The 20,624-nt window shown below is 37.4% G+C and overlaps 1 protein-coding gene and 1 long non-coding RNA gene across 2 annotated transcripts in view; both read right to left on the bottom strand.

Annotated features, from left to right (window-relative positions):
- The window catches only part of NOX3 (NADPH oxidase 3), a gene marked incomplete at its 5' end in the record, with an annotated part of 69,393 nt that extends 68,910 nt beyond the window's left edge, over window positions 1-483 (bottom strand). The window contains one exon of the mRNA XM_082729439.1: window positions 166-483. Coding sequence (XP_082585565.1) covers window positions 166-483 — 318 coding nt within the window. The remainder of the gene's footprint in view (window positions 1-165) is intronic.
- A 560-nt stretch (window positions 484-1,043) lies between these two features.
- Window positions 1,044-7,391, bottom strand: LOC309865048. Its single transcript, XR_014311923.1, has 3 exons — window positions 7,308-7,391; window positions 3,837-3,994; window positions 1,044-2,116 (listed from the first exon to the last, which is right to left on the bottom strand). It is a non-coding gene; the product is annotated as an uncharacterized lncRNA (long non-coding RNA).
- Between the last annotated feature and the right edge of the window lie 13,233 nt (window positions 7,392-20,624).

The raw sequence follows: 20,624 nt of genomic DNA, 5'->3' as shown, positions 1-20,624 counted from the left end.
AGAACCCGTTGGTGAAACTCCCAACTTTGTTCAGATGATTTTGTCAGATGAGTGCAAAATACCCCCCGAGATTCTTAACACCTTCTCCCCACTTGGGTATGTAGGTCTTATCTACATATATATTTCCCCCCTAAGTTTGGTAACTTAATAATTTTTCAAGCCAACCTTGATTTTACTTCCTTGGGCTAGATCTCCTCGCTGGTCGCCATGGCCCGACGCCCATCCATCATGTCTCATGCACTCATGGCTCAACATGACACAAAGGAAACCTGGGGGACGGAAAAGGGAAGAGACTGGATGTGCCGTGAAATTGGAGGAAAAGCTCGAGGGAGAAGGAGTTTTGTGGGGAGCTAACTCTCCACTGTTCCTGATTATTTTTAGACCACACAGGGTTTGAAGATGAGCAACAAGATGTAGAGCTTGAAACGGCCGCAGAAAGGAAAACCACGGCCATTTGGAGAGCAGCATCAGGCTGTCTTTCATCCTTGTCAACTCTCTTCAGTATACACCTCCCTTTGTTCCTCACTTGACAAACGTTATGGAAGGCTGTGTCTCCGGGGTGCTGGGCCCTGGGGTGCCCTGATGAATAAACACAGGCTTACTTCCAGATGCTACCATGTAGCAAGCCAGCCATCATTTGGTGTCCCTTGGCTCTGCCTCTGCATCTCAGTGTGTCCTCCCCTGTGTTTCCCTCTCCCTGTATGCTTGCTTATACTGCCCTCAGACTTCGGCAGCGGCCCACCGACTGAGATGTCCATCTAGAGTCATTTTGCCTTCATCCCGTCTCTGCAACCATAGTGCTTACCTTTCTAAAACCCAGAATGGATCATGTTCTAACTGTGCCTCTGTGTCCGTGATGACTCCAGTGAAAGCCTGGCCCCCAAACCCCAATCCACATGGGGTTTCTTTTATTATTCGGCACACCCCATGAGCCAGCCACATGTGAACACATGAGAATGCTAGTATTTTGCTCGTGCTTTCTGGAACATTCTTCCTTCTCTTTTCTGCCTTGAATGCGTCAGTGTTCCCAAAGAGACAGAACGAGCGGGACACATACATTTATTTAAGGAACTATCTCATGGGATCATGACCTGGGGGCTAACAAGTTTAAAATTTGTTGAGTAACCTGGCAAATTAGGCAAGAGTTGGTGTTAAATCTTAAGTCCAAGTTACAGAGGGCAGCAGGGTTTCTCCCTTCCTTTCTTCCTCTCAATATTTTATTTACTTATTTGAGAGCGAGACAGCGAGTGAGAAAGTGACTGAGCATCACTCTAGGGGAAGGGGCAGAGGGAGAGAAAGCAGACTCCTTGCTGAGAAGGGAGCCCCATGCGGAGCTCAATCCCAGGACGCTGGGATCACGACCTGAGCTGAAGGCAGACGCTTAACATACTGAGCCACCCAGGTGCCCCTGTAGTAAGGTTTCTACTACTGGAAACATTGCAGTTTTGAGGAGAATTCCTTCTCCTGTGAAGCTCCTCAGTCTTTGCTCTTAATGCCTTCAGCTGATTGAATGAGGCCTAACGGCATGATGGAGAGTAATCTGCTTTACTCCAGGTTTCCTGGTTTAAATATTAAATACATTTAAAAAATACCTTCACAGCAACATCTAGACTGGAGCTGGGTGCCATAGCTTGGTTAAGTTGGCACATGAAATCTACTGTCACATGCTTCATAACCTTAGCCCCCTTCAGTCATTAGTTCCAATCTGGCCTCCTCTGGCAGGTTTCTTCTCTTGGAAAGGTTTCCAGCCAACTGTGGTGAGTACTGAAAGGAGGAGTTGTAGATCAAGGTATAGTACTGCCAGTAGGCAGCAGCCATCTGCTCAGTGTGGGGATGAGGAGGAGGAGTTCCTTAAGGAGTTGGGCCTGTGTTATGAGCCTTGAGCAACAAATTGGAATTCAACCAGGCAGAAAGAGATGCAAGAGTTTTTGGGGGTTGGCGGGTGGTAGGGCAGCAGGTGTAAGGCAGAGTCACAAAACCACATGGATGCGAGGGAATTGCATGTACACACAGGTAAAGGTGAGGGCCAGTGACAGGTAAAAGTGGGGACAGGATGGGACTGCTGTATCTGAAGATGACTGACATCCGGGTGAAGGATGGAGTACAAAGCCTGAGCCTGGAAACCAGAAGGCAAAGGAGGAGGCCATTGCAATAACCCAGGAGAAGATACTTGAGAGTTTAACTAAGGAGGGAAACCCTTAACGCATTGCCAAGCCCTCTGTGAACACTCACTGAAGAAATACAGGAATTAATGGTCATTTACAAATTCTAGGACATATGAAATATAAAACCAGAGGAGGCAGAAATGTTCTCCTATGGACTAAATATATAAAAAATTTCCTGTTTCTTTTTGAAACTAGATCTATCAACTAATATTCTGCTTTCAATTTCAAGTGAAAAATGTAACTGTATACACAACTAATTAAATTAATAAAGCTTATTATGACAAAATAATTTCTTTTCACTTTGTGGACAGCACCACATTTTATATTAAGCTGCTAATACTCATAACTATATGATTTAAAAATCAGCCAAGCTTGAAAAATTATTGTCTCCGACATTCCCCATGATCAAAGCAACCCCAATTATAATATTATATTAACCAAGCTAAAAAATAGTATTACAATTTCTAACCTTTCTGAACTGTAATTAGGCGTCTAACTATGTATCCAAATTTATTTGATATATTTGCATAGTTAATTAATTATGATTTATTTAAAAGTATTCCATTTGTAAAACTTTGCTCTTCTTAGCCCACAAATCAAATTGCCCAGGGATAAATTTAATTTTTAAATATCTTTTTAAAATTGTGTTAAGATATGTTTAAGACACAGCAGAAGAACGTGCTGGAATATATGACTCTTTCTCCCTTAAAAAATAAAAAATTTTAAGAAGAGATGGGGCTAAGTTAGAGGAACCCAATAACGAAAATGGAAATGATGCATTTGAGGAGCTGTGAAGTCTCCTTCAGAACAAAAATTGACTGAATAATGACCTGAAAAAGAGAGTGCCCCTAAAAGTCACTTGGTGCACACCCAGAGAAGAAGCTTTCAAACTTGCAGGATCTATTAGGCTATCTTCAGTGCATCCACAACTCTGTTCAAGTTACATGATCTGGAATGCCACGGAGCATCCCACTGAGCTCCTGTGCACTTCAGTGTCATGCTCAAGGTCAAACTATTAGGACATAGATTAAATGTTTGAAAACCTTTTGAAATAAATACCAGAGATTAAACTGGCTGGACATCTGCGTGAACTCAACTGTCCAGGTAAAAAAATCAGTCAATTATTCAGATGTTTACAGTATCAAAATATCTGGATGAAGAAATCTTCCAAATGTCACTGGATTTTATAGACCATGTGAACCTATCTGTTTGATTTTAACATCTGACATTTCTGGTCAAGGCTGTGACCTTAAGAGATGTTGGGGATTCCGTCATTTCTTATAATGAATGCCGGGTAAACGATTTTTATTCTATGTGCTACTGTAACAAGCAATAGGCCAAATTATTTAAATATTAAGGAACAGGGGTGCCTGGGTGGCTCAGTGGGTTAAAGCCTCTGCCTTCGGCTCAGGTCATGATCCCAGGGTCCTGGGATCGAGCCCCACATCGGGCTCTCTGCTCAGAAGGGAGCCTGCTTCCTCCTCTCTCTCTCTGCCTGCCTCTGCCTACTTGGGATCTGTCTGTCAAATAAATAAATAAATAAATCTTTAAATATTAAGGAACAGACAGCTACGTTTGTGACAAAAACAGAAAACTCCAGGTAACCAAATAAAGAGGGTGTGAAAAGCGATAGTGGTAAAAGCAGTAGAGATTTCCAGGATGAAAACTCACCTTTGGACCTACAGGTTAAAGAAGATTCCCAGGCCTATCTGAGAGATGATATCAGCATTCCTGTTCATTGGAAATAGCTGTGAAATCACTCCCTAATCCATCAATAGGAACTGAAAAATCTTTGCTCTTAAGCCAGAAAGACAAGCATTCATACTGTGCTGTGGAAGGAAACAGAATCACCTTGAGTGTAGGAACCTTAAATTTCTACTGAAAAATAATGAAACTTGGAGCCACAAATCAATGTAAAAATAGTTCATAACCAGGGAAAGTCTTAGGGTCTTGGCAGAAGCCCTGGAAAATGTCCCATGGAAGATTGGACTCAACTATTGGGTTTCTCTTAAGACCTATAGAAACTTAATATGTACAAAGTTAGGTTCAATGCAAGATAGTCCAGAGACAATAAATGGAATAATTATCATCTAAATTATTAGCAATGAAAGAACAATAGCTACACAAAGAAGATTTACTCCAAATTATTTTTAAAAGGTAATTAGACTACATTTTGAGGTGTATACCATAAGGACAAAGCGAACTGAAATATATACTTAACTAATATTTTTAGTTAATAATATTATCAATTATAATTTTATAATTATATATAATATGTATAATGATATTATTATTAATATGAGACTGTTGTGTGTATTAAAGGATAAAGAAAATGAATGTTTATATTGACACCATTGAAAACAAACGCTTTCCATGTTAGAGAAAGAATGACACAGCTGTGAGACTGATGAGGCTAAAAAGAAACTCTGTAATTATAGGTTTGAACTAGAGGTATTAGTATAAAGTCATAATACATATTTATCTAAAATATTATCTTCAAATTTTTTAATAAAAAAGGCTAGGGGGAGAAAAAACAGAACAATGAAATGGCAAGGGACAATGATCATCTCTTGGCTCAGAGTGTGGTTTCTAGATACCATTTACAATAAGAGATACCACAAATCCACGGAGAATTGTTGAGTCCAGTAAAGTGTTGATTCCTGTTGAACAGGAAATTTATGAGATCCTGGAATTTCTTGTCCTACACAAAGGAAGGGAGCTGTCTATCAGACTCCCAGTAACATGAGTTACATGTTGAGCCAAACTGAAAAAGTTCCCAGTGGCCAGAGACAATTTGAGGACCAATTAAAAATGACAATGTATCAAATATGTTTAAATGCATGACTTCATAAGGATACTAAAAAAAGAAGCAACTTTCTATCACCTTTGGAAACTGTTGGAATCCAGTTAGTTTATTAGAAAACCGATAGGAAAAAAATAAAACAGGCTTACATTTTAATCCTATATTTCTGTTTGAACTCTGCTTAGGGTAACCAAATAATTTATGAAAAAAAAAATTCTCTTTTTCAGAGTACTGAAAGCTTTTGATTCCAATGGGAATAAAACGATTTTAAAATTACAATTTTGTACCTTTTCCCTAACTCTAATACTAATTCCAGCTGGAGTGGATTTAGGCAATTTTTACCACTAGCTGGTAACATTAAAAAAAAAAAAAAGAGAGAAATTCAACCACACATTATGAATCTCTTTATGGTACATAACATTATGAAGTATTTACCAAATAAAATATTAAACTTTTATTTGATTAGATTTCTATATATAACCACAAAGTTTCAGGAATTATGGAGAATAAAGGTAGGACTATTTAAAGTAATACCTAGATGTGTTTAGCAAATTCCAGATTAAAAGATACTCTATAGGACAATCTACTTGGTTTCTTCAAACAACAGTGCAAAAGTTGGAGGACATCTGTACATCAAAAGAGACTTAAGATCCATTAAACAGTTGCAGTATATGGACCTTAATAAGCATCTGACTGGAAAATAAAATTATAAGAAATTATGAGACACTAAGGGATATTGAATTGTGTGGATTAGGTGATGGATTAGGTGTGGATTAGGTGATACCAAATATATTTTAATCCTCAGGTAGGGCAGCGCTACTGCTGTTATGTTTTTAAAAGAGTCCTTATCTTTAGAGAGATATATTGAAATATGTATTGATGTAATGATGTAATATCTGAGTTTTGTTTCAAAATAACTGAGAGGTTAGGGTAACAAATGAAAAATGATTGGCCAAGAGTTGTTTATGATGATGATGATGATGATGATGTTTAAATATCTTATTTATTTATTTGAGAGAGAGCACAAGCAGGAAGAGTGGCAGGCAGAAGGAGAGGGAGAAGCAGACTCCCCCTTGAGCAGGAAGCCCAACACAGGAGTTCGATCCCAGGACTCTGGGATTATGACCTGAGCCGAAGGCCGATGCTTAAGTGATTCAGCCACCCAGGCGCCCCAAGTTTGTTATTTTTGAGTCTGGGACAGGGACATGGGGGATTCATAGTATTATCCTCCCTGATATGTAACACAACAAAGAGTTCTAGACAAAGAAATAACAAAAGGGTGATGACTATTAATAGATGAAATGATAAAAAGCAAGTATAACAAAATAACAAAGATAAAACTGAAGCAATGAGCCCCCCCAAATAGAGATTTTTTAAAAAATAGATGAGATATTTGGTTTTCAAGAAACATGAATTAGTGTATGTAATGTACTCCAGGAAAAATAAAATACCTGAGTAGAACAGTAATGAGCAAAGAAATGAATTGTCAAAATCCTATCTTGTCTTTTTCCAAAGCAGTGATAAGATAATAGGTCCAAGAATTTTTAGAAGAAAGTTTTATGGAACATTTAAAAGAGATCTCTATCTTAATAAAAACAGTTATATGATAATATAGGCTTGATAAACTAGAGGAAATTATAATAAAATTATAACCAAGTTTTGTTTTGAAACATGATGTAAAATCATAAGTAAAATATTAGCAGGTTGAATATAAGGGCATACAAAAAATCTTGTTAAAACCAACTAGTATTTTATTTGAGAAATTCAAGGTTTTTTTTTTTTTAAAGATTAGGCAATCTCTAAATATTATTCATTATATTGACAAATTAGGATCAAAATCCATATAGTCATCTCAGTGGTTGAGAAAAATCATTCTATGAACTTCAATATTCTTCTTCAATGAAACCTTGTATTAAGCTAGGAATGGAAGTTTTTAAGCTAAAGAAGGGTATCTAGCGAAATAAGTCAAGCGGAGAAAGACAACTATCATATGATCTCCCTGATATGAGGAAGTGGTGATGCAACATGGGGGCTTAAGTGAGTACGAGAAGAATAAATGAAAGAAGATGGGATTGGGAGGGAGACAAACCATAAGTGACTCTTAATCTCACAAAACAAACTGAGGGTTGCTGGGGGGAGGGGGTTTGGGAGAAGGGGGTGGGATTATGGACATTGGGGAGGGTATGTGTTTTGGTGAGTGCTGTGAAGTGTGTAAACCTGGTGATTCACAGACCTGTGCCCCTGGGGATAAAAATATATGTTTATAAAAAATAAAAAATTATATTAAAAAAAAATAAAGAAGGGTATCTAACCAAAAGTTACATAAACCTCATACTTACTGATAAAATTTAAAGAGAATTTCCATTAATACACTTTATAAGGCAAAGATGTTCATTATAATCATTTATAATCATGCCAACTTGTTCTCATGAACCTAAAAGGTAAGACAAGAAATAGAACTACTATTTATAGAACTGTGAAGAAAAAGCAGACCGCAAAGGATCATCTACAGACATAATCTGAGAGAATCAATGGATAAAATATTATAGCTACTGAAGGATTATAGGAAAATTAATAGATATAAAACCATCAAATACAAATTAATAGATTTCCTATTTCTAAAATATAATCAGTTAGAAAGTCCTCTTCACAATAACAATACCATTTCTCAGGTAGCCAGGAGCAAATTTAACAGAAGACACGTTAGATTCTCATGGGGAAAATTATAGAACTTTGTTGGAGAACATCGAAGGATTCTTGAAGTAATAAAAACATATACCATTTTTATCAATGTGAATGGGAAATCTCAAAATGATGAAGATGCCATTTTCCTTCAAAATCAGTTTTTTAAAAAATATTGTTTATTTTATTTTTTTAAAGATTTTATTTATTTGACAGAGAGAGATCACAAGTAGGCAGAGAGGCAGGCAGAGCGATGGGGGGAAGCAGGCTCCCTGCTGAGCAGAAAGCCAACGTGGGGCTCAATCCCAGGACCCACTGAGCCATCCAGGTGCCCTCAAAGTCAGTTTTTAAGTTCAATGTAATTACAATTAAAATCCCATCACTAAGTTTTTGGAATTTGAGGGATGGATGGATTCAAAAGTGAAAATGGAAAATAGGTCCCCCAAATATCTAAGACAATCGTGAAAACAAAATAAATAGAAGAAATAGGCAAAAACAAAGATAAGACAGTTACTGGATCAGCTAACAAGAGCAATATAAAATGATGAGGTTCAGCAAAAAGAAAACTTAAAAACAAATTGCTGAGTGGTACAGAATGTCATATCTAGAAGCAGGTTCATCTTATGTGAGAACTTACATGAGGGGTGACTTCTGCATGTGGGCGGGAGATGGACTATTTAATACATAAGATAAAATGATTTTAAATGCAGGAAAAATATGATCCTTATCTCATACACAAATCACTTCTGTGTGGATTTAAAAAAATGCAGGAGATAAATTTATCATCTGGGAGCAGAAAAGGAAGTCTTCAGCAAGGTACAAAAACCACAACTCTAAAGAAGATTTATAAGTTTGACTACATCAAAATTAAAGTTCTAATTGATAAAATGGATGAAATATATACTTAAAGAAATGTAAAAACTAAGAAAATACTTTTAACATATATAACTGGTACAGGATTTGTATCTTTAATATAAGAAAGATGTAAGAAAATACTAGAAACCCATAAAAAGAGGACTCACCAGAAAACTAGGCAAATGAAACTGGACAGTGAGTTTCAGTGAGGAGAAGAGAATATCAAATCGGTTAATCTACATGTAAAGGGAAATTTAATTTTATTAATAATCAGAGGTATACAAACTGAAGAAATCAAGTTTCCTTTTTAACTTACTTGATTGGCAAAAATTAGAATGTCAGACTCTATTGATTTGGTGAGGATAAGGGAAAAGGAATTCTTCCAAACTGGATGGATGTATTAATTGTTACAACCACTTTGGAAAGCCGTTTTGTAATAGGTAGATGTCTTGAATACTTGTACTCCTTGCCATCTAGCAACTCTTCTAGGAACCTGCCTTGAAGAAACTTTCACACGTGTATCCAAGGAGATATATACAAAACATTTGTTGCAGCTTTCCAAAAAAAGTAATAAGTTTTAAACCACCTAGTGTCCACAAATAGGAGAATGTATAAAAGACCTGGCTTTGGGCTACATCTGCTTTTATAATTGTATTACATTTATAAATCGTAATCAAACTCATCTCTTGGCCTGTATTTTGCATTAATTTGGTGTACAAAATTATGTAGCCTTCTCCTTCCTCAGTGATTTTCTATGATTGCATTTTTTTTAATGTTCTTATGGCTCCTGAAATAGGAAAAAAATTGACCAGAAATTAAAAATAACAAAGAAAGCCTTGGTTTTGAAGGATAGCCCTAAGAAGTAACCCAAGACTCAAGAGAAAGAAGAAATTTATGGGGTGGCTGGAGAAGAATGGAACCAGAGGAGCATTTGCAATGGAGAGCACGCAGGAGCTCTGGGACTGCTGGGGACTGTGAAAGCTTGTGTGAACTGATTTGAGAACCAGAGGGAGTATCCTTTCAGTACTGTCCTTGGTCAAGTGCTTTATTTTCTGCTTAAAGTAAAAGAATTATTGAGCAAATATTTTATTAAAAAACCATGTTATCTCCATTAAAAATATTTTTAAAGGCATATATAGCCTTTTAAATACAGTCCCGTTGTTGACTTTGGGGCACAAATGCTATGAGACTATTTTCTTCTTTTATGATTACATGTTAATTAAATATTCTGATTACATTACATAGTGATTACATATTCCCCTGCTTCAGTCTTTCCAAAGCAGGCATTTTAGACGATCTTGAAGTAGTCTTTCATAAATTATCACTTAATAAAAGAAAAGAAGCGTAGCCAATTATAATTAAGTGTTCAAGAGCTAACAGGTTTTTTTTTTTTTTTTTCTTTTCAAAAATAAGTTCTGGGAAATTTGTGCAGTCTTGTATTCTGAGAAGCTAAAAAACCCTATAGCAACCGAAAAACGACATTGTTAAATAAATGAGGTGCAAAATTTGATTTACCTTAATATTGTTACAGTCTGGTGAGGAAACACCACAATATTCTTCATTCTGTCACTTACAAATTAAAAAAGTATCCATTGTTTATTTAAATCCTGCAGTGTTGTGGCTGTCAGGGCTACGGCAGATGCTGTGATTGATCTAAGCTCTTCCATGTTAAGGAACATGTGAATAGTGAATATGTGGACACACGTGAACCTATTTATGTCTACTCCTTGAGGACAGGCATGATTTATTTGTGTGTGCACGGAAATGAATTTTAGTTACAATGAGTTACGATTTAGGGCAGCTGGTGATACTCTTCTGCTCACCTGTCTTGAGTAATTTACAAACTTTCACTTAGGTGCAAATTTAGTACTCTTTATCATGCAGATAATTTAGGAAAAAAATTTTAAACGTTTGCTAATTGCTCTACTAAATCATTATTTAGGTTTATGTCATTGTATCCATTCAGTTTTGGGTCACTTAGGAAGGTAGAAGAGAAATGCCATTCAGGTTCAGTGTTAGGTTTAAGCAAAATTAATTATCTGTCTAGTGGTTTATCTGGATTGTGCTGGATATGCTAATTAAATTTGCACAGTATATAGTTAGCCAAGTAAATGATGTAAGGATAATTTTGAAAATTGACAACGTGATGTTCCTGAATATTCCAGTAGAACCCATAATATCTTTCATTTTGTGTTAGTCTTCAAAAAGTTTCACTTGTGCCTTTTTCCTTTGGTCTGTGTACCTGTTGGCACACAGGTACCCCCAATAATGATCTGGTTGTTTCGTATTGGCATTTTTGTGGTGGGACTGGCGATTTAAACATGGCAGGCAGTAGATTAAGGCACACATCTTGGGGTCCTATGACCCCTGCCTCTGCTCTTTCCAGCCAGCTGACTTTTGCTGAAGTACTGACCTTCCTGACCCTCAGTTTCCATAGTCATACAAGGGAGATGATTGTAATACTTACTGGGCAATTGCAAAGATACATTGGGAAGGCATACATCAATTTCTGGGCACAGTGCAGCATTAATGCATAAATCACGTTGGTTATTATTTAGGATACTCCCTCTCATGCAACAGGAATCTACAAGTTTCTTCTTTGAGGTAGCCAGGAGGCTTATGCTTGGTTTCTTCCCTATGTCACCTATGATAATGCTCCTCAAACCTGGCTTAAATTCAAATCACTTTTGAAAGTTTAAAACAATATAGATATCATATCTACTTCCAAATCAGTTGGTAAGAAGATTTGCATTTGTCCTGGACTTCATTATTTCTTAAAGTTTCTTGAAGTAATTCTAATAAGCCGCCACAGTCGAAAACTACTGGCCACTGAAATCTCCCCCTTGAAGAAAATTCAGCCCTTGGCTGCGTGGGGATGCAGGAGTGGGAGTGGAGTGATGTATTGTTTTCACTTCACCAAAAGGCACCTAAAAATATACCCTATAATTTTGCTTTCCTTTTCTTACCTTCCATTCTCTTTTCAAGCTGTTGTGGTTGGGTTTCCACCCTTGTCATGGTACATCCACATTATGGATGGCTTTCTAAGTTCAGGATCTGTTTACCTCTGCGGTTGACCACTTCCTCCCTCACTTCCTCCTCCCTTGACTTTAATGGCAGCTTCATCTGGTTCCTATTCCATTTCTCCCCATTGCTCCTTCTTAGTCTCCTTTACAGACTTTTCATCCATTGTCCCTTAACCGTTGGCGGTTTCAAAGGTTTTATTCTTGACCCTTTTTTTCTTCTCACTCTTCATATTCTCCACCAAGACCTCAGCCATACCCATGGTTTCACCGTAATGATGACGAGTCCAAATCTTGACTTCTAGACCAGAATATCATCTGGAATTCTAGACTTTGAATCACAAAGTGTGTTTTCCCTGATGTTGTATATGTAGAATTGTTTCTGGCACATAGAAGGGGCTTCCTTATTTTTAAAATTAAATTAATCTACCAGTGAATGAATGGCTTATAAGGCCACTACCAGAAGGAGAGAAAGCAGGCTCCATGCTCAGCACAGAACACCATGTGGGGGTTGATCTCAGGATATTGAGATCATGACCTGAGCCAAGATTGAGCCTACCGCTGGTCCACTGAGCCTCCTAGGCACCCCGATGAAACTTTTTTTAAGAAAAATAATTTTAGAGGCACCTGGGTCGCTCAGTCAGTTAAGCATCTGCCTTTGGCTTGGGTCATGATCCTGGGGTCCTGGGATTTAGCCTGCATTGGGTTCCCTGCTCAGTGGGGAGCCTGCTTTCCCCTCTCCTTTCTGTTCCTGCTCTTTGTCACTATCTTTGTCTCTTTCTCACTATCTTTGTCTCTTTCTCAAATAAATAAATAAAATATTAAAAAATAATTTTAGCCAAAGCAGAATTTCTATTCCCTAAAATATATTACCTACATCCCCAAATTTAGGCAGGTGATCAGTGGTTGTAGAGTATGGTTTTTAAGTTTGTGAACTTGGGAGCCAGAAAGAAAATTGAGTAGCGGATGACTTTGGCAAATTATTTAACTGATTTGAGCTGACGTTTCTCAGCTGCAAAATGTGGATTTCAATGACAATGTGTATATAGTACAGTGAGCAATAAATAAAATAATGCATGTGCAGTGCTTAGCACCTTGACTGACATATAGCAAGTGCTTGCTAAATGTTGGCTAAAACTACCTTTTTTATTAAATGCTTATATTTATCTCAGTGTTCTCATAGTTTTCTATTTTACACTTGCATGCTTTGGCTTCCCAGAAAGAATGTAATTATCTCAAGGGCAGAGAAAGTGTTCAGCACATCTGGCAAATTACTAAATACTCAATAAATGCTGAATGAATGGATGATTGCACAACTTCTTTTGCTTTTCTTTCAGTGGTGAACATAATATCGGACCCTTACCAGACACTTAATAAACACTACTTGAGTGTTTTTAAATTATTATTAAAAAACAATGATCAGTATGATCTCATGCTTGATTAACCTAATTGAATGGAACTCCAAGTACATTGTAACCAGAGGAGTTTTCTATAAATTACAAGCAGCAGAGCATTGTGTTGATGCCTTTTCTTGATATCATTAGTATTGGCATGAATAACTTCATCAGGAAATTCCTTTTTTCTTCACCTATATGCCATTGCTAGGACTACAGGGGTGGAGTCTTCGTGTATGAAGAGGACGGAGCAGAATTTCTTCCTCTCTCTTCCCTTCACTCCTCCTTTCCTTCTTTCCTTTCTTCCTTCCTTCCTCTTCTTCTCCTTCCCCCCCCTCCTTCCCTCCGTTCTCTTCCCTTCCTTCCATCCTTTTTTTCTCTCCTCATTTCCCTTCTTTCTCAATTCAAAAACCGGATATCGCATGCCTACAGTGCCAGCATTGAGGAGGATCCAAAAAGGAGCATGAAGATTCAGTGGAGAAGAAGTCACAATCTTCCATCTCAAGGAGCTTATAGTTTAGGGTAGGGGACAGACCAGTAAACAGACAATTACAGAGGAGGAAGATAGAACAAAACACATGGTGTTATGGGAAAAACACGATGATCGCTACTTTAAGATCCATGACATCATTTTCTGTTGTCCTGGATTTATCCAAGATGTATTTCTTTGAGCTGAGTAAGTTAATGCAAAAACACATCACTATGACCTTCAATCTAGAAAATGTGGGGTAAAAATAGGCTGGAGCATCTTTTTCTTTTCTGACATCATACATCTGATTTCACTGATATATAGTACACAATTACTTGAAACAAGTGCCTATGAAAGTCTATAAAATGAAGTGACCTTTCAAGAGATAACAAAGGTAAAAGGTTACTGTCATCACTCTCTATGAATCAGCTCATTATCAATATTTTAGACTTTGAAGTAAGATAATGGAAAGTTTCCTCAAAGCAGTGACATCAGATAATTAAGTCATTCTTTGGTATCTAATAGCAGTATTTCAGAAACAGGACTCCAGAGTATTTCTACATGTGCTTACGTACACTGATTGATTTTAGGTTCATCATTTTGTAACTACATTGATACAATTTCTTCTTCTCACATGGGATGTGATTGTGGTGATGTCTGTCACTCTGAGATTAACTAAAAGCGTGGCACAAATGGATAAACATAGAGGTAACAAGGTAAATATTATAAAATACACAGAACATTTCGTTTATTTGTATGCTGCAGTTCCTTGTCTATCACATTTACTTCTTATTTAATGTTTTAATTTGTTCCATTAAGTAAATGTTCCTGCACATTCATAAATATATTTCATAATGTTATTGCTGGAGAATACCCATCAATGTATCTGCCTTATTAAAGCCAACAGCTCTGTATGTACTTGTGCTATCACCCATGTGACAAGCTACAAACTTGGTATCACTACAGTAACTACTTACAGGAAATAGAATAATTATGCCGCTGCTGTAAATTACAAGATTTCTCATTGGAACCATAGACTGTTAATAAGGGTTGCATTCATTACAGATTTATCAGGTTTGTGTCTTGGCTGTGAGTTGGCATTTACATGTCTGTAAATTAATCTGCATGAGGAATTGAAAGCAATTGATTGAGGCTATTGGAAAAAGTGCTTTCAAATCTTGCGAAGTTGTTATCTGCGCAGTTAAAGATGGAAAGGTCCTAAATCTGCTCCAAGGAAGCTCTAAATGAGTTGCCTTAGGACCCCTTCAGTGGAACCATGTTGTTGTAGTTGCTGTTTTCTGAGTATGCTGTTTTGGGGGTCAGTTTGGCTAAGGCCACTATTTTGATCAAGTTTAGGTTGCCAGTTAGTAGCTGAATCTAAGGTAGGAAGTATGCATGGCAGTTAGATCAGCGTGGCCAATTAGAAATGGCTCTGGAATCAGATTGTAAAGATCAGAAGCTCATTCTGTCCTTGGCTAGCAATGTGATCTTGAATCTAATCTAATTTTTTAATTTTTGAGAAGCCACTATACCCTTTTCCATAGCGGCTGTACCAGTTCACATTCCCACCAACAGTGCAACATTTCAGTTTTAATACTGATATACCCATGCCAGCATATAAACATCCGTTTTGTCTTCTCTGAGCTTTATTCTGATGATCTTAGTCACATTCTTAGGCTTAACATGAAAATGTGTCCATGCAATAGTGTAATTGATGATAGAGATGTAACAGCTCTTCATAGCCTCATCACAATGATGAAGATATTTCTTTTCAAATTTTAACACGGTAGTCACAATTACTACACCCTAAGGGAAAAAAGGGGCAATGATCAGAAAACAACAACTTCTCAAAGTTGGTTTAAATAACGACAAGTACTATGTGGTTTGACTCATATGTGGCATTTAAGAAACAAAACAAATGAGCAAGGGGAAAAAAAAAAGGAAGAGAGAGAGAGGCAAACCAGGAAACAGACTCTTAATTATGGAGAACAAACTGATGGCTACCAAAGGGGAGAGGGGTAGGGGTTGGGGGAACTAGGGGGTGAGAGCCGGGTGGTGTGTGGAAGTGTTGAATCACTATATTGTGTACCTGAAACTAATATAACACTGTATGTTAACTAACGGGAATGAAAATAAAAACTTAAAAAAAGAAAAGATGATTTCCAGGTTAGAGAAACAATAAAAATAAGTTGCATGAGACATCAATAAAAATGAAAGATCAAAAAATAGAAAAAAAAGTGGATAGAATTGTCGGTGACGAAAAAAAAAATCTGTTTATTACCTAGTTTCATTTTTACAAAATATTAACATCAGATTCCCCAGTAGTGATCATGGGGTCCTTCAAATTGTCATTGAAGGATGGCAAATAATTGCATGCACATACTCCTGCTTTGGTTTTCTAAGGTCATATAGACCTGGTATGGTCTGGGGGAAGGAACACTGTAGAAGACAGAGTCTTGTGTTGTTACCTAATCTTCTTCTAAACAGTTGTGTGATAATCCAGTTGCCCATGCACATTTGTCCAGTATAAAAATAAAGCTGCTGGTCTAGATCATTTTTAAGGGTCCGTTCTACTGCTGACGTTCTGTAAGCTGGGAAATTTGTTAGAATGTCCATGTAGATTTGCAGTTGCGAAATCCCTCGTATCTGCTCTTCTCTTCTCCACTGTAATGGGGTGTTTACGCTGACTGGCGCCTGTTCTCACACTGGCAGCATTGCTTATTTCAGAGAGGTGGGGAAAATGTGTCATACTAGAAATATTCAAAGTTACAATCTATTTAAAACAACTCAATAATAGTTCCATGTTTTGTCATTGTGTTTGCATTTGGAATGAAACAGCTACTTAGTCTGTATAACAATTTGAAACTAATGATGGTTAAATCACCTAACACTCCTTGATATCAATGCAAATTAACCTGAAATTTAACTCCATTTGTTGGAGCCTTGCAATCTCCAGGCACTTGCATTAGATCTCCTCTAGGAAATGATTTAAAAACATTCTGACATCAAATCCTTCTTGACTTTGGGGACTGCATTTCAAAGTACAAGAGTTTTTCATATTGGATCATAAATCTACTCCACGGGAATTCAGTCTCCTTAGATTCCAGCTTTTGGTTTATGGTTCCAAAAACAATTATACTAATAAAAATGTCTAAGCAGGGGATAAAGAGAAGTAGCAAGTACTTTAGAAGCCAAAATAGGATTTTTTTTTTTTTTTTAACAGAGGGGGAGAGACACCTCTTTGGCATTCACCATTATAAAACACAAGATTAATGCAGTTCTCAATAAGAAGGCTAAGTGCATAAAAGAACACAACCATTATCCATCTCAATGGATATGCCTCCAACTCACCAATCCCAACAATACATAAAAAATACATGATGTTATTAGGTGGTGGAAGCTGGCAATATATTGCCCATAACTTATTTATATAAGGCTGTCCTGAGAAGCAGTGTTTAACTCTGCTGGGTAGGCAGATAGGAGTTGGGACCGGAGTCTTTGTTTACTGAGAGTCAGACGGTAACTGCCAGACACTTCTTGAAAACAGGAAATGTGGGACATTTTAGTACCTCTGCCATTGTTTTCTGGAGAAGTTCTCAGTTTGCCTCTGAGATTCTGTTGATCTCCCGGAGCAAGACTCATCTCACTGCTCTGTCTATATTTTGTACTCACTTGTTAAGTTATTGGTAAATATATTAAACTAATAAATGTCATGAAAAAGAGGAACTGGTGGTTGCAGTCAATCATGGGGTATCTGAAAGGACTCCTGCTGTCTCTAGCTAGCTAAAGCATGGAGCCTGGTTTGGGCTTCCATGGGTCTAGAGCAGCTTGGGATGTGTCTCTAGAGATGGGGGTTCTCAGCAGTAGGTTTTATATCACTCAGGGAGGTCCATTGGTATCGATGAGAAATATAGCAAAAATAAGGTTCAGCCACATGAAAGCAACTCTTGAATCTGGATTTTCTTCCTTCCTTCCTTCCTTTCTCTCTCTCTCTTTCTTTCTTTCTAAAGATTTATTTATTTATTTTAGAGCGCAGGGAGGGGACAAGGGGTGAGTAAGGGCAGAGGAAAAGAGAGGGAATCCTGAAGACTTGCCACAGAGTACAGAGCCCAAGACGGGGCTCCACCAGGGCTGGATCCCAGGATCCTGAGATCACAACCAGATCCTAAACCAAGTCGGCTACTTAACCAACTGAGCCACCCAGGCACCCCTGAATCTGGATTTTCAGAGATTCTAGGCCCCTGACAGAGGGGGGCACAGGGTCAGGTTAGAGCCACTCATGGGAAATGTATTTACTGGATAGTTATGACAATTCATGGTGATAGCTACTATATTTTGTATCTATAGTCTGAACATGTCATTTCCATGACTACCTCTAAAAGTTAGTTTATATAGAAACTAACTTTTTAAACTAACTTTTTTAACTTTTTTGAAATAGGTGGTGGGGGTTAGGGAGGGCACACGTGATGAGCACCGGGTGATGTATGGAAGTGTCCATTCGCCATATTGTACACCTGAAACTATTATCACACTGTATATTAACTAACTGGAATTAAAATAAGAACATAAAAAGATGACTTTAATTTTTATTCAAGTAGTCAAAACAATGAGTGGGTAAGGCCCAAATAAGGGCTTAGAAAAATTACAAAATAAATTTCTCTTCCAATGACTGAATTCAGAAGTGTCCGTCCCTTCACGTCCTTTTTTGTGGAGACTGAAAGTTTCCCAGTAGGACAACACAGGCTGCATTGAACTTGAACCGTGAAAAGTACTTTCCCATATTTGGTAGGGATAACACATGTCTTTTAAGGTCATCAATTTATAAGGAAGTTAAATCATCTATTTTCCTGGGATACTACCCAATTGATTTCTCAAAGGTCACCAATGAACTCTTTCAAGTGAATTCAATTTAAAATTTGGTTTAGCCTTAAAGGGCATTGCAGTTCAATGGTCTAAATCAGGGATTAACAATTAAAATTCTGAACCCTGTTTTTCTGGCATATTGGTGCAGGAGAGATTTCATAGATGCTTAATGTTAGCCAAGGCTGCAGGCTCTCGTTCCTGCTCAAGTGTATTTTACCAGCTCATGTTGTGGGATCTATTTGTTCCTCTACAAAAATATAAATATCTTGAGAATGTAAGGTTTTTGGACTTCCCAACTTCATATAACTTATTCTAATCAGTTAATTAGAACTCTACTTCCCTGCTGAATTCAGTTGCTGGAGGCAGTCAGTCTTAAGCAAGAGTACTCATACAAATCATCTATTTGTAACCCATGGTATAGACCCTAGGCAGAGATATTCTGATTTGGTAGTTTAGGGTTAGGAACATGGAAAGTATATTTTGACAAAGTTCTCTGGTGATTAAAACAAAGCAAACAATAGCAATGCACATGCACATATATATGTACACACACATATATATATGTATATGAATATACATACATAATATATACATATATATATTTTATGTAATATACCTACACATATATAAATGAATATTTTTCATTTCACAGTATACGCGTACTCTGGAAAGTTTATAGCAACAATACACATGGGAAGCTCATTCTTTTTAATGGCTGCAATGACTCATTAACTTGATGGACAGTTTATTTACAAGCAAGTTTCTTTATTTCTCTTTGTCTCCATTTTTTTCATTTGTAAAGGAAGGATGATAAGAATGTTTGCATAATCTTGTTGTTTTGAGGATTAAGGGTGTTAATATACATAAAGAGTTTAGAAATATGTCTGGAAGCTAATAGGCATTGTAAAAATGTTTGATATTATTATTATCATCATGATTATTATTTTTAAGCACAGTCTGACAGTAGTCCTAAGAGATATGAGTACACAGAGTTTTTTGTGCTTTCACGTAGTGGTAATTCCATGAGAATCAGATGATTTTTTTCAAGATTTGGTGTGAGATGACACTGGGAATTTAATTTTAAATGAACTGGAGAATGAATTAAGTGGAGCTAGGGAGGACCCAAGCCCCCTAGAAGGCAGAACTCAGGTCTTATTTCACTCTGTCTTTGAAGAGTACAGCTTTGGACAAGTCATAGAGAAATCTTGGGACTCTAGTTCTCTATGCATAGAATGAGGATGTTGAAAGAAATGGTCTCTAAGTTTCCAATAGCTTTGACTGTGACTGAGTATTGTGGAAAAAAAGAGAAGGTATATATAATATAAAGCTTCCCTAGCATATAGGCTTTATGAGGGAAGGCATTTCAATGCCTTATTCACAGCTAGAGCCACAATGTCTAGAGTGTGCCTCTTTGCTCAGAGTAGGCACTAAATAAAACTGTTAAAAATGTTTAATGCCGGGCATCTAGGTGGCTTAGTCAGTTAAGCGGATGCCTTCAGTTCAGGGTCCTGGGATCGAGTCCCGTATTAGGCATTCTGATTAGTCAGCGGTGAGTCTGTTTCTCCCTCTCTCCGTGATCTCTCTTGCTTTCCTCTCTCTCAAATAAATAAATAAAATATTCAAAAAATGTTTAAATAGAAAGTTCAAAATGCAGTGTGAAAACCAGGCACACAGTGGGTCTTCACCCTATTTTTTTTTTTTTTAACCGATCAGCTGAGTTCCTGTGTAGGAACCTCTCTAGAAATCTGGCCCAAATGCCCATGCAATCTTTCAACATCAGGAAAAATGTAAATAGATTTATTTTTATTCTTAGCACAGCAATGCATATCTATTTCTATTGTCAGGTTAAGATACTTTAATGGAACCACTTCAACAGTAGCAAAATACTCTGTCTAGAGTACTTTGTGAAAGTAAAGGAGTGGAAGAGCTTGAGAAACTTCCATCTGCCCTTGGTGTATGCCCAGTGAACATCATTGGAAATGTCTAGTTTCTCCTGGGGTAACCATATACATGCAGTCGTGTAACTGGAAGGAACTTTTGGACAATTATGTTGAGCGATCCTATTTTTCTTTAAATTTATGTATTTTAGAGAGAGAGGGGGAGAGAGATACAGAAAGAGAAAGAGTGTGTGAGCAAGGGTGGGGCAGAGGGAGAGGGAGAAAGAGTCTTAAGCAGATTCCCTGCTCAGCATGGAGTCCGCCTCAGGGCGTGATCTCACCACCCTGTGAACACAACCTGAGCTGAAGCCAAGAGTAGAAGACTCAACACCTACTGCACCACCCAGGCACCCCTAGAGTGATCCTTTCCACACTGATGAGTGAGGATGAATTTTTATAGAATGGCACAATTAGATAGAGTTACACTATGTTTTGA

The sequence above is a fragment of the Mustela nivalis genome (genome assembly GCF_964662115.1).
Source record: "Mustela nivalis genome assembly, chromosome: 5".
NCBI classification, from domain to species: domain Eukaryota; kingdom Metazoa; phylum Chordata; class Mammalia; order Carnivora; family Mustelidae; genus Mustela; species Mustela nivalis.
The sequence above is the reverse complement of the archived record's forward strand: the minus strand, read 5'-3'. Positions and strand labels throughout refer to the sequence as shown.